The sequence below is a fragment of the Carassius carassius genome, chromosome 23, assembly GCF_963082965.1.
Source record: "Carassius carassius chromosome 23, fCarCar2.1, whole genome shotgun sequence".
NCBI classification, from domain to species: Eukaryota; Metazoa; Chordata; class Actinopteri; order Cypriniformes; family Cyprinidae; genus Carassius; species Carassius carassius.
The window spans coordinates 17,120,122-17,135,097 of NC_081777.1; the positions used below are offsets into that span (position 1 = coordinate 17,120,122).

The 14,976-nt window shown below is 35.0% G+C and overlaps 1 protein-coding gene across 1 annotated transcript in view; it reads right to left on the reverse strand.

The window, feature by feature from the left end:
- Nucleotides 1-6,781: 6,781 nt before the first annotated feature.
- LOC132101809 (centrosomal protein of 126 kDa-like) overlaps nucleotides 6,782-14,976 on the reverse strand; it is a 36,866-nt gene continuing 28,671 nt past the window's right edge. The window contains exons 7-13 of the mRNA XM_059507030.1: nucleotides 12,468-14,469; nucleotides 10,787-10,891; nucleotides 10,347-10,468; nucleotides 9,897-9,954; nucleotides 7,526-7,702; nucleotides 7,300-7,364; nucleotides 6,782-7,204 (exon numbers count right to left, since the gene is read on the reverse strand). Coding sequence (XP_059363013.1) covers nucleotides 7,118-7,204; nucleotides 7,300-7,364; nucleotides 7,526-7,702; nucleotides 9,897-9,954; nucleotides 10,347-10,468; nucleotides 10,787-10,891; nucleotides 12,468-14,469 — 2,616 coding nt within the window. The 3' untranslated portion in view covers nucleotides 6,782-7,117. The remainder of the gene's footprint in view (nucleotides 7,205-7,299; nucleotides 7,365-7,525; nucleotides 7,703-9,896; nucleotides 9,955-10,346; nucleotides 10,469-10,786; nucleotides 10,892-12,467; nucleotides 14,470-14,976) is intronic.

Genomic DNA, 14,976 nt, shown 5'->3' on the forward strand with positions numbered 1-14,976 from the left:
TTTTGTACTTTCCCGTTTTAACCAGCCAACCAATATCCAGCCAAAACACGAACTGTCTCTCCAAGCCATATATAATGAACCACATTATGTGTGTGTTTTTTGCCATTTATTCTGCTCTGAATTATCTCCGTATTAAACTCTAGTGATCATGAAGTGAAAGGGAGACCAGTGAGCTGTTAGTTTTAACGCCATCATTTGTGAATGGTGAGAAATCATTACTGGACCATCACCCTCCTAATGTGACCTTTTTAAGACTCTTTCTTTTTTTTCTTTTTTTGCCATTTTGAAAGTGAAATGAGAGCAGTTGATGGTAGGCCTACAACTAGAATTATTTTAGTACAATTAAATTTAATTACCATAGCTCATTTTAAAATATCAATGTTTACTATCACAGGTTAAAGTAGTCTAAAGGGATAGGTTGTTTGTGCATCTGACATTAATTTACACAGTGCAGTGATAAACAGTAGATTTGAATCAGCTTTATTTTGTAACAGACAGATTTGGAAATATTCTATCAAATTGTTTGACATAGGTATTGAGCAAAAATCTACTCTCTTTTATCTTACCACAGTATTTGCAACAGTGTTATGACTTGACATGATACTCCAAATAAACTGTTGTCTATGAAAATATTCCTTAATTTGATTATCCTGTGTGTGTGTGTGTGTGTGTGTGTGTGTGTAAGATTATTAAAGAGTGTTAAATATCCTGAAATGACTGAGGCAGTATTTGAGGTTTGTTCTGGGGGTTACCCTGCCCAGCCCTGGGGCAGACCACCCACTTAGCTGTCCTGAGGGTAACTCTATCATTTAGTCAACATGTCCCAACATCGTTGAGCCCGGGACATTATCTTTGAGCCTGCGACAATTGTTATTGAATTATTTGTCAGTGGTTTAGGATTGTGAAACAGTAGGCCCTACATAAAATTAAAAAAAATAATATATATATATATATATATATATATATATATATATATATATATATATATATATATATATATATATATATATATATATATATATATATATATATAATGCCTACAATGGACTTGGATTCTTATTTTGTATTGTGTTCTAAAACGTGCATGTGGTAAAGAAATTATTCTATCTATATATATATATATATATATATATATATATATATATATATATATATATATATATATATATATATATATATATATATATAATGTTAATGTTTTTAAAATTATCTTTTACTTTTACTTTTTAATTCCCTATCTTTCATCTTTTAAGATGAGACAGTTTATTTGTTTTGTTAATAATCCCCGTGATAATGTGGATAATGAAGCTAGTGGAAATGCTTCCATAATCCTCATCCGAATGGAAATGGGAGCGTTTGTGCGCCCTCTATAGGTCAATGACACATGAGACGATCTAATCATTAGAACCTTAATTGATTAATCGTAATTCGTTTTTGTGATTGATTAAAAATCTGTTGTCTTAATAATAAAATTACTTAATATTTTCTCTCTGACACTCTTTTACCAGCCTTAAAGAAATAGTTCACCACAAAAAATGGAATGAAAATGTACTCAACCTCAGGACAGCCGAGATTTAAAAGAATATGTTTAATCGGAACAGATATGGAGCAATTTAGCATTAAGTCGCTTGCTCACCAATGAATACTCTGCAGTGAATGGGTGCCGTCAGAATGAGAGTCCGAACAGCTGATAAAACATCACAGTAATCAATAAGTAATCTAAGTTAATCTGTTAATGTCTTATTTAAATAAGAAACTGCATGTTTGTAAGAAACAAATCCATCATTAAAGCATTTTAACTTAAATTGCTTTTTTTAAATCTGTAATATTATTGGTTTAACGGCACTGACACTATCCGGTGAAAACTAAACTTTAACCTAATTGATCTGAATAATGATACTGTCATCTATAGAACTGCTTTATTGCTTAATCATCATTGGTGTGTCACATTTTTGCCACATCAACACTGGTTAGAACTGCTTCACAGCAGAATATGAATGTGTTTTGTATTTGCTTTATAGTTTGCATCACTGATTTCTGTTAATTTCCTGTTGTGAAGCTGCATGGAGACAATCTGTATTGTTTAAAGGTGACTTAACTTGAAAAGTTTACAAATAGGATTTGAGCGTAGCTTCAGGAAATGGAAGCTAAATGGAGCCACCCAAAAAAAAAAGCAACATTACAACGGTTGGCCGTCAAATAATGAATGATGATCATTTTGATGAAAATACAAAGGAGTATACAATAAAATGTTCTACACAAAACTGGCTTGTAAGGCTGCACAGTAGAAGCCAATAAGCAAAAATGACAGTGGAAGCACACCTGAAAAGCTAAAAAAATATGAATAAAAATGTGATTTTGTGTTCAGAATGAGCAATGGTGGAGCTTGCCATTCTGTGGCACTCACTCAAACCTGCAGGTCTCTGCTGTGGTGGTTGGCAGGGTCTGAGCCTCTAGCTGTAAACAGGTAGAAATGGATGGTACAAAATATGAAGAAATACTGCAAGACAATCTCTTTCTGTCAGCAAAAACTGAAGCTTGCTAGTAAATGACCTAAAAGATGTTCACGTCTTGGCTTAGTCACGTTGACCTGAATATTCTGATGAACAAACTACTAACTACTAATCTGAACCTGCCTGCGAAGTTATTGTAAAAGACTGAACCTGCTATCGATGGAAAAGGCGACTCTACAAAATATTAAAACTAGAACATTAAGGAATGTATAATCTAAATAGAATTGTGAACTTATATAAAAATCATCCATTTTTATTTATTCAATTATTTATTATTAATAAGTATTTTAAAATGTAAAATTTGTGCAAATTTTGCTATTTATTTTTGAAAAGTTTGCAATCGACCTTATATTTAAAATCCATCCATCATGCACATTTAAAGAGGTAATAAGTGTGCCTTCATCATTTATAAAATAAGAAAGCAATTCTACTCGATCATCGGTAACAAATGTGACTTTTTTGGAGGAACCCCAGGTTTCGGTTTTTTTTTTCGACAGAACACTGTTACGCTAATCACAGTCAAATTTCCAATTCAGTTATTAACTTGGATAGCAGGCTTACAGGATACCAATGTTCATGCAAAAGAGAAAGAAAAACAATTAATTTAGCTCTGTGTGGTTTAAGATTGGCCGGCGTTCGTTCTGTCAGGTCTTTCTGGGAAGGGTGCAGTCTCTTCTCCGGTCAGCTTGCCTTGGCTTGTTGCAGCAGGTTGAGGAGGTCCCCGCACCTTTGAAGAATTTGGCAGAGAGTGCCTTCCCTCTTTGAAATGTGACAAATTGAAATGTATTGCAAGAACACACTTGCTGAACAGGTTTTCGGCTCATTGTGTGTCTGTACTGTAGTGTCTAAAGGGCAGTTTCTCACCTAAATTTCTCTTTCCACTTGACAGGGGGAGGCTTTCCTTTGCTGACGGATTTTATGTTTCCACTTTATATACAAAAAAATGTTCCCACTCATATAACTTGTTTTTAATAAGGGCAGATACACGGAACCATTTATTTCATTATCTTCACATGACTATATGTTGTTCTCTTTTTCACTGTTGTTATTGTTCTATAAAATGAATAATGGGTCATTAACTACATCATAAAAAAGAAGACTACCAGAGATGAGTAAATTAAAAACAAAACAGTTCATTACTTTGGGTGTTTCATTACTAAAAATCCTAAAATGACTTAGGACATGACTGACTTTGGGTTGATACTTGGTTTTCGGGGCAAACATTTACAGTATCTTATGGCCCTAAATGTAATCTGGAGGTGCTGCTCGGCCACATTTGAGCTCCATTATCATTCTGAGATCAGTTTTTTTACGTTTGTATGAAGTGAATACATACAAAAGAAAGGGCATGGCAATTTCCTTGTCTTCATTATAATAGTATCAGTCACTCAGCTCTTGACAGATTTTCGTGTTATGCAACAAAACATTGCAATTAAACAATCACAGACATAGTAGGCTGGGGATTATGAGATAACTGCAGTATAGCCATGCCGAAGAATAGCAAACTGTACAGATGTCCACATCAGCACTCTACCTTTAGAAAACATAATAATAATAATAATAATAATATGAGCAATGTATCTCATAAATTGAGTTTCTTCATTGGAACAGATGTGGAGAAATTTAGCATTACATCACTTGCTCATCAGTGGATCCTCTGCAGTGAATGGCTGCACAGGTCATTCACACATCTTGTGAAGTGAAAAGCAACATGTTTGTAATAAACAAAAAAGGTTGCTGTCTGAATCAAGAGAGTGATATGCACAGATCAAACACCGTTTATAAGGAGAGTAAAACAGATCTAAACAAATATGTTGGTGGATTTTGATGTGAGGATTTTTTAATGGTTTTTAAGTGTTATTATGGAATATGAACTGATATATTGGTCAGAAAGATGGTTTAAACCATAAAGTCAAAGGCAAAAGTGGCAAGGAACTCAACCCTTATTCAGATGGAAAAAGGGGACGAGGGGGTGGGGTGAAACCAGATTAATTCGAGAGACCAGTTCTCCTCTGGACAATCATTTCTTAATTTAAGAATTTTATCATGAAAAATGTAAAAAAAAAAATTCCAAACTGTGTTTAGTGATTTAGCAAATTGCAATTTTTTTTTTGTCTATTTACAACATACAATAAATAATTGCATTGGTTTAGAGAGAATGTATTTTTGTGTTTCATTTAAGCACAGTAGTGGCTGTTACAAAAAAAAACACACCCACACAAAAAAACACCATGCACACTATTCTAAATTTTTTTAGAATAGTGTGCATGGTGTTTTTTTGTGTGGGTGTGTTTTTTTTTGTAACAGCCAAAAATAAAAATAAATTTGCATACTTGTTAAACAGAATTAATTAGTAAGATGAATTTCTTTCCAAAAAATTCATCTTACTAATTAATTCTGTTTAACAAGTATGCAAATATGATAAAAAGTGAAAGTAAAGACCTAAGATTTATAATGTTACTGAAGTTTATTTATGTATTATTATTTCAAATAAATGCTGTTCTTTTTCTTTTCTACTCATCACAGACTCGTAAAAAAATGCACAAAAAAGCAGCACAAATGTTTTTAACATTAAAAATAAATGTTTTTTGAGCAGCAAATCATCATATAAGAATGATTTCTCAAGGATCATCCGGCGCTGAAGACTGGAGAAAATTCAGCTTTTCCATCACAGGAATAAATAAAAATTTACATTTTTATAAAGATAGAAAATAGAATTTATAGAAATAGAAAGAAAATGGAAGTGAAAATAACAAATATATCAAATATAAACATATAAAATGAAAAAGACATAAAATAGAAGATTTTTGAAAATAGAGAGCATGAAAAACAGAAAAAAATAAAAAATTTAATAAAAATCGAAAAAACTGAAATGCTACGTTTACTGTACTGTACTTTTGATCATTTTTACTGTTAGAATGAGAGACTTATAACAAATACATTTAAAAAAATGTTTTATAAAGGCAATAAAAATATATATGCAAGATTCTGCAATAATAATCAAAAAAGCAAACTTGTAGAAAACTAAAAATGTAGCCTTCCTTGATGTGGCAATTTGATTGCTCAGAATAGTACGTTTTGTAAATGAATGACAGCTTTGTACAGAGGGGTTACATGACATGATGACAGTTATAGGGTGGTAATGACACAAGAGCATCAGGATTTTGACTTCGTTATCCTGCAAAGCCTGTGTGGTGAGTCTCTAATGCACTGCAGTAATTAATAGTCACTCAGTGTCACTGTCACACACCTAGATAAGCTTTCCCATGCATGTATACACTGATTACACACACACGCAAACACAAAACATCACTTACACAGGTCACAGGCACACACATACAAACGTAAAATACACACCCAGAAAAACCTGTCATGATTATGCCACACGTACAATGTAAATCCATATCTATTTTATGCTTAACTGACACTTGACTGAGGTCAAGTTACACAAAAAGCCCTTTATCCTGTCTTGGCACTAAGAAAACAAGGCAAAACAAAACTTTTTTTTTTCTCAAATTAATTTATTTTTCTCCAAAGTCAAGATTGTTTAGAATAAAAATACCAGTATGCATACATACAACTCTTATGAAATATATTTAGAATCTTAGGGTAAAAAATAAATACCAACTAATTAGAAGGCAAACAACACGTGAACATAAAATACATTTTCTTTCAAATGTTTTTTTTTTTAATGTTTTATTACATAAACATTGTGTATTGCCAGAATCATTTCACACATGATTAAAGGAATAGTTCACTTAAAAATTAAAATTTACTCAACCTCAGGCCATTCAAGATTTCTTTCATTGGAACAGATTTAGAGAAATTGAGAGACATTTTCCCTCTGCAGTGAATGGGTGCTGTTAGAATGAATCCAAAGGGGAAAAAATTCATATTATTCCACAACACTCTAGTCAATCTATTATCATCTTATGTGAAAAGCTGCCTCTTTGTAAGAAACAAATCCATAAACTGTTACCAACAAAATCTATAATAGTGCTTCCTCCAGTAAAAACTTTCAGATTTGTTTTAAGAACTGTTTAGGACTGTTTTCGCTTATAAACTCTGCTGGATCTGTGCATATTTATCTCCTGATTCAGAAGAGACAACTTTTTACTAAGAAAAGCAATATTATGGATTAATGGATATTTGAAGTTAAAATGTCTTAATGATAGATTTGTTAATTACAAATACACTGCTCTCCACTTCACAAGATGTTAAATGATGGACTGGAGATGTGTGGATTACATGTGGAGTATTGTGATGATTTCATCAGCTGTTTGAACTCTCATTCTGACGGCACCCATTCACTGTAGAGGATTCATTTGTGAGCTGCAAGTTATGGAATGCTAAGTTTCTCCAAATCTGTCCAAATGAAAAAAAAAAATATAAATTTACATTTTGGATGGCCAGGGAGTGAGTACATTTTCTGCAAATGTTCATTTTTGGGTGAACTATGCCTTTAAAAAACAAATAAATAGCACTAAGATAAAGTATTAGAGTATATCTCAACAAAATACAGCATATAATCATAAGGTTTGAAGATTTGCTAAGTGCATTTGAGAGAGGGTGCTTGAGGGAGTGGTGGATCATGGGAGGTGTAGTCAGTAACGCTGTTGAGTTCGGGTGCGATTATCAGCAGAGGCTCCTCGCCTACGCACGGTGACACCTACAGTCTCACCGGTCTGGTTCTTCAAGGATGAGAAGACAGAAAGAGGGGACAGAGCTGTGAGCAGGTCACATTAGTTCAAGGGAACAGATCACTTCCTCTGAACACAATACTCACAAATGCAGGACCCAAAGTAAAGATGCCCCTCACTGCTGGGTTGCCACCAGCTGTATCTTGCACATCTGTTAAATCAAGTGGAAGTGATCAGGAACACAGCTGTTGATATTTTGCAAAGATTAAAACAAGAAAAACACACATAGGGCAAAATGAAAAGGTACTGCCTTCCTCATAATCTGTGATAAACATATAAGCTTTGATTGTGTGATTTTAAAATGAAACTGACATTGCAGGCGTTGATTAAGTCTCTCGAGTGACTGCAGGATCTTCTGCTCCTCTTGTGACACAGTGCTGACACTGAGCGACTGTATTCTCTGGCTCAATGTTCCAATCGGACCGTTGGAGATCTTATGGGTCTGAGCACAGTCCTCTACTTCATGAGCACCGTCTGACACCTCTGGGCCTGTAACAGTGGGGGGAAAAAAGCAATGTTAATGCATTAAGTTAAGGGGTCACATGATTGTGTATATTTGGTGTAACAGAATATGTTGACATGCTTAAATGTTAAAAAAAAAAAAAAAAATTTCAAATACTGTACATTATTGTAGGTCCTCTATGCCCCGCCTCTCTAAAATGAGTTGTTTTCTACAAAGTCCCTCCTTCCGACAAGCACAGTCTGCTCTGATTGGCCAACTGACCCAGTGCATTGTGATTGGCCGAACACCGCAACCACTCGTTGGAAATGTAACACCCCTTTCCATAATCGCAAGCTTCATCTTTCAAAATAAATGTAAAGACAGTTAATAATGTACATAGATTTATCATCAGTTCAAGCCCAAAAGGGGAACAGAGTCGCGTGACAAACAGTGATGAAGCTCATTTGTGTTTGCAGTACACAAGCCACGGACTGTTAAGACAGCTTTAAGTAATCTTAAAGATACCTAAATGCATCTACTTTCAGAAGGCCAAATAAAGTGCTTTTGCTTTCGCCTATAAACACACAGCACCTCCCTGACATGACTGCTTCAACCCTAACTGCAGTTACTGAAACCATGCCTTCTTTCTTTGCATGAACATTTGGATGGCATTACGCAAATATTTCCCCTTGTCATATGATGCGATTTCAATTGTTCCTTTCTCTTTGGAGTGTAACAATCTCTTGGTGCATAAAGAAGATCTGTAAAGTTGCAAAGACTAAAGTCTAAAATCCAAAGAGATATTCTTTATCGAAGTTAAGACTGCCACGCCCCCCTAAAATGGCTCATTCAAACACGCCCCCACATGTCTATGTCACTATGTGGAAATATTTGCGTAATGCCGCCCAATGTTTAAGCAAAGAACGAAGGTTTGATTTCAGTTACTGCAGTTAGTGTAGACATGTTACTGAAGTAACAAAAAGATTTTAATTATATTTGATAGAATTAACGAAATTAATGAAACGGCTCGAAAAAAGATTTGTTCATTTTGCAAAACGAGACTCAAAGGTCAGAGTCAGAATGCTTGTAGTGTTCGGCCAATCGCAATTCACTGGGTCAGCTGGCCAATCAGAGCAGACTGCGCTTGTCAGGAGGAGGGACTTTGTAGAAACCGACGAGTTTGAGAGAGGCGGGGCATAGAGGACCTACAATAATGTAAAGTATTTGAAAAATAATGTGTTTTTTGAACATTAAAGCATGTCAACATATTCTGTTACACCAAATAAACAAAATTATGATCTTTAAAAAAGTATCATATGACCCCTTTAAACAAGTAAATTGATCAAAAGTGACATTAAAACATATATGTTGTAAAAGATTTTTATTTCAAATAAATACTGTTCTTTTGAACTTTCTATTATTTAAAGAATTCTTAAAAAAAAAAAAAAATCAGAGTTTCCACCGTAATACATTATCTTTGCCCACTCAGCAATAAATAACGACTTAAAGTACTTCACAATATTATATTTTTCCAGTATTATGGAAGAGACTTAAAACTCTCAATGACTCTCTCTGGTGTACTGGTAGTGTAACTTTGTAAAAAAATTGCAAAATTAAAAAAACAAAGTAAATGAAATCAAGATTTTTTCTCATGTTCATACTTATGGGATTGCCAAACACAAACACACACAAAAATAAATAAAATAAAAATTAAGTATCTTAGTCCAATCTAAGTCCATTTTGTGCATATTCCAAGTTTTCTTAAACTAAATGATAACTTTGGGCAAAACAGAATACAATTTCTATCAGTATTCACTGATAATCCTGCCCTCCCTGTGAGACTAATTTTATGATATTGTATGGTTCTTTTTGATTATTTTTGGAGTCTGACAGCTGTATAACATTTTCTCAAAAAATGTCTTCTTTATCCCAAAGAATGAAAGAAAGAAAGAAAGAAAGAAAGAAAGAAAGAGAAAGAAAAAGAATAACAGCACCTGGGACTGAAATGTAAATAATGACAATATTTGGAAAAATAATAGTTTCTTGTATAAAAATGATTTTGGTTGTGCAATTTAAAAAAAAAAAACATGCTGCACCTTACATGAATAATGTATGTTTGTACATTAGAATAAAAAATTTACATTTTAGAAATGCTTTGATCTTGCCCTGTTGAAAATCTGCAGAGGAGACTCATTTATCTACATAACACAATAACAGATATTCATTTACATGATACATTACCTTCACTGTCAGTTGCATGACCATTCTTTTTTGGATATAGAGGACTTGGCACAGTGACCTGTTAAACCCAAAGTCAACAGTTAATGAACACTTATTCCAAAATGTTAAAAAGCCAAAGCAACATAACATTAACATACACTTTGCAAGTATATCCTTAACGTTACTTTTTTTATTTTTACCATACTACACATCAGATATTTGGTGAGCAAACTTCCAAGGGGCTGATTTAATTAAGTTTATTTGTATTTATTTATTTAAATTTATCAAAACAATATACATATCCTTGTCAGCTCAAAGACACCTATGGACATTTTTTATTTTTGCACAGCACTCTGAACTAGATGCTATGAATACATCCTTGCAAAATAAACCAGTTGTAAGTCAACTCTAGTAATAGCTAAGTTTTCCTTGCTTTCTAGGACAGTATCTTTAGAATATGTGCATGTTTACCTGATAAGGAAAACTAGGCTTTCTCTGTGTTGTTCTTGCAGTTTGGTTCCTGCTGTTTTCCATTGAAACTCGGCTCTTCACCATATTACTCTCCATAGCCTGTCTCCTTATTGGACTTCTCACTGGTTTACAGAAGAAACTCTTTATTTAAAAAGTACATTCATATCTAAGCAGCACATTTCAGTGATTAGAAATCACTTCACCTTTGTTAACTGACCCAATTACCATGAATATCAGAAAAATTCTTGCTGTATTGGGTCACATCTAAGCTCTAGCATTAAAGTCTAAATAACGCTAGTGAAGCAACTGACATGTCTTTCTTCATTTGTTATCACTTGTGCTAGCAAGGGCAAATGTCCCGGCTTTTGGTATTTTAGGAGATAAATGAATTATAAGAGCCTGTTTGACATCATTACTTACATAAAACTATAGACTCTTACTGTTAGAGGAAGACAAGAAAAATCCACCCATTTTTGAGGCTCCTTTGACACCACTGATCAGACTATCACCATTGATAGTGACATGGGACAGACTTTGAGGGTCACCTAAGTCAACAACAACAAAAAAAAAACACAAAAGAAGATGACGTAAGACAGTTTTATTAAAATGTCCCAGTGCATGAAAGTCAGTTATCCTGTTTTCGAGGTCTCTCTCCTCAAAATGTAGAGGTTTCCTGATGTTATAAAAAAATACTTGACCCCTGAGTGACAACAGTCCATCATTAAACGGATCCATTTCAACAGAGTAGTAATCCCAAGTGGTGCAGTGCTCGACAGAGGGCCAAAGAAAATTAACAATCATTCCCAACATTTGAAAGACATAAGGCAGATTGGAAAAATACAGAAATAGGCAAGTAAATAACTTTTGTAACTAGTATAGACTTGTTTAAACATGGTGCAACAAGTATTTTTTCAGTACACACTGTAATAGAAAATGCTGCACAATGTGACACAATTACAACATATTATCAATAACAACACAAGTCTCTAATCCATGAACATCAGACACACTTTATTTTAAAATCCAACTTTAAAAGTTTGCTATTAACAAACCACTGACTTTTGCCTCAATAAATTCCTAATTTTCTGCTTATTAATATTTAGTAAGGTAGTTCAGGTATCGGGTAGATTTAAGGATGTAGAAATGGTCATGCAGAATATGTGCTTTATAAGTAATAATAAATCAATATGTTAATGCTTATAAGCAACTAGATGAGAATAGTGAGAATTTGTCCCTGTCCTAAATTGTTACCACATGATCAATACAAAACTTTTGTATACAATCTAAAAATGCATATTTAAAATTTCATACATTATTTATAGATATCTCGGAGCTTGTATACAGTGTGTTTGTAAGCAGTTTGATATATGTATTTGAAGTATATACATAATCATCGTAATGCATTAATGCATATTAAGTAATTATGTTAACACTTTAGATTAGGGAACACATTCAATATTATTTTTAATTATTAATTATTGCTGCTTATTAATAGTTAATAAGGTAGTTGTTTCAGTTTAGGTATTGGGTCGGGTAAAGGGATCTAAAATATGGTCATTCAGAATTATTCAATAATACGTGCCTAATAAGTACTAATAAACAGCCAGTATCATAGTACTATGCATGCTAATAAGCAACTAGTTAATAGTAAGAGTTGGAGTAATAAAATAAAATAAAGAGTAACAAAAATGGGTATATAATACATATTTTTGTATTTTTGCCATATGTGGCCTTCTTGATTATTACAGTTTCAACCCTTATATATATTTACTATAATTTATTATACATATATATTATAAAAAATATTTGTGGACATATTTACATTGGAATGATTTTTGAAGATTGAATGATGAAGATTGAAATCAGTAATTTAATAAAACATTTTTAATTTATTGATCAATAAATTATAACAAAACCCTGATATAAATCAGGCTTTTACTATAATTTATTGACCACAAAAAAAAAATAAAAAAAATAAATAAAAAGTAACACCCTCGGAATATTTCCCATGTCAGGCTTAACATTTTATACACCAATGTGTAGTGGGATTTTAAACTCACTCAGGTGAATCATTTTACAAATGTGTTAGGACAGAAATACAGAGTTTGGGATTTTCTTTACCGTCTTTACTGGCGAGAGCACTTCGGACTCCATGCCAGAGCAGTGAGATCTCCTCATCTGTTGGAGTCCGGTCCAAACATATCCCATTCTCTCCACACCTGCGCCTGGCATTGTGTGCAGGGGCATCTGGAGGGGAGAGGGAACAGATGCCTGTCTCATGGGTGAAGGTACAGTAGGGTAGCACTGGTGAACAGATAGCATCTATTCTGAGGGTAGGTCGATGAACTATTGCCTGGCTATCTGGAGTGTCTTTGCAAAAGGCCAGATCCTGCAGATCCGGTCTGCTCTGTACACCATCGTCATTGCACGATGCCTTTGAGATGTACACGGGACCCTCAGCTAGGTTACACTCCACAGCTTCAGGTTTTGGAGGGGGACGAGGCACCAAAATCTTCCCCTGATTCTTGGCCACATGTTGCGCTTCCCTGGCAGATTGTGGTCTGATGATAGTGCCCTTCCTGGCCCGGGAGGTAACGGGACACGAGCCGACTCTGGCTGAGCGCGCTCTCCGGGGAGTCCGTGGGCCCTCAGTGCAGAAGGCTCTTCTTTGAGAGGTGGGCTCCTGTGTACGGCTTTCTTGGGGCCCTACATCTGCCCAGGCCCGTCTAGTGGATTGGGGCCCAGCGGTGACAGCAGAGGTCTTATTGGAGATGTTCTTTGATACCCCTGTGAAATTCACATGGTCCGAGTGATCTGCAGAGAACTGTTTATGGGTTGGTTGAGGCAGGTTAGCATGCCTGCCGGGGTCTCTAAACACTCTGTCCACCCCCTCAACTCCATCTACCTCATCAAACCAGCGTAGTTTCTTCTTAACTGCCCTATTCTGCTCTGGCTCATTGAGTTTTGTCCTGGCCAGCTCTACACTGTCCCGGATTAATATAGCCACTTCTTTGGTGAAAAGCAAATGGCCAGGAGTATAAGTGAATTTGACATTGCCTGATTTGGATTTTAAATGGTTTTTAAGGATCCCTTTCAGGAATCTGACATTGTTGTTAGGGGGTGAATGTGTCAAGGGGTCTGCAGATGTTCCGTTTGGTTCTTCCGTGCTTTTAGAAGAATTCAGCATTCCAGCTTTTTCCAATTTGGTGACATCCGTTTCATTTTTAGGATCTATGCTTATACTCTCCTCCATGCTCAGCGGTTTGGATTCTATCTTGAGCCCTGTGGCAGCATATACATCTGGTTTGCGTTGATTTGACTGTGAAGAACTCAGTTCTTCTATTGGTTGTATGTTGGGGGATCTTGTGTCAGTCCGATACGTTATGCTAAGATGGGCAGAGGAGCACGAAAAGGCTTCGAATGAACTGTTGCTGTGTTTGCATTTGCCGGCTGGAAGAGCTGTCTGTGTTTCTGATAAATGTTTAGCATATTTTTCCTCCAGGGTTCTTGTCTGCTGCTTGGATTCTGACTTAAAGTCTTTAGTCAGACTTGAGGATTCCAAGGGTGTGGTATCTGGCACGGCTTGTGTTTTGCAGTGGGCAACCACAGATCCTTTGTCTTTCAAAATGTTCCTTTGAGCGTTTCTGTGATTATCATGAGTCATATGTTCTGAATTAGTAGCTAAGTCCTGCTGAGTCAGTTCTTTTTGGCAATTATGGGTGTTGAAGGTCTGCAATTGGTCTTTTGAGTTAACAAATCTTTCTTGCGTGCAATTCCGGAGACTCCTGTTTTCTTCTGTTGACTCACGATTCTTTGGTGAGGGTGAGTTGAGATTGAGTTTGCTTGTCTGATTTAAGAACTCCTCCAGGAAACTCTTTGCTACGGAAGTGGAGTGATGAGATGGTGAACATGGGTTGTTGGAATGTCTGAATGCTGTTGGAGGATTTTTGGGGTCTTGGAGTTTAGGGGGATCCACAGGAAGGTAGAAAGACTGGGTACAGGTGGTGCTCTGGTCGGAGCAACAAACCGGTGTAGTGTCTTGGGTCTTCTGAGTGTCTCCGTTCTCTAAGCTGTCCAGACTAGACAGACTCTCTGTCTCGCTATTTGGGGTATCAAGATACTCCTGAAAATCAATATATATATATATAAAAAACAAAAAACATTAGAGCACTTATGCACTAATACTGGCAGATTGGGCGCTTTTTGGAGATCATGTTGCATGCATGCTGCAGAGGGATGGAAAATAAAACATAGGAAGTTAATCTTTAACTCTATAATGTTTCAGGTACATTTTTTTATAATGAATCAAAGAACAGATCAATATACATATACATTATTAAGATATTGATATAGTTTAATGTATTTGAAAGAAGTCTAGATGAAGAAGAAGATGCTAACCAAGGCTTTGGAATTAAAATTGTATTACTATTAATATAACTCTTTTATACTTTTAAATATTTTAAAATGTGAATTATTCCGGTGATGGAAATGCTAAGTTTTTAGCCATTTCTAGACTCTTTAATGTCACATGTTTCTTCAGAAATGCCGACTTGCTGCTCAAGAGACATTTCTTACTAGTATCAATGCTGAATGCAGTTAATATTTTGTATAAAATGTGATACTTTTTTTT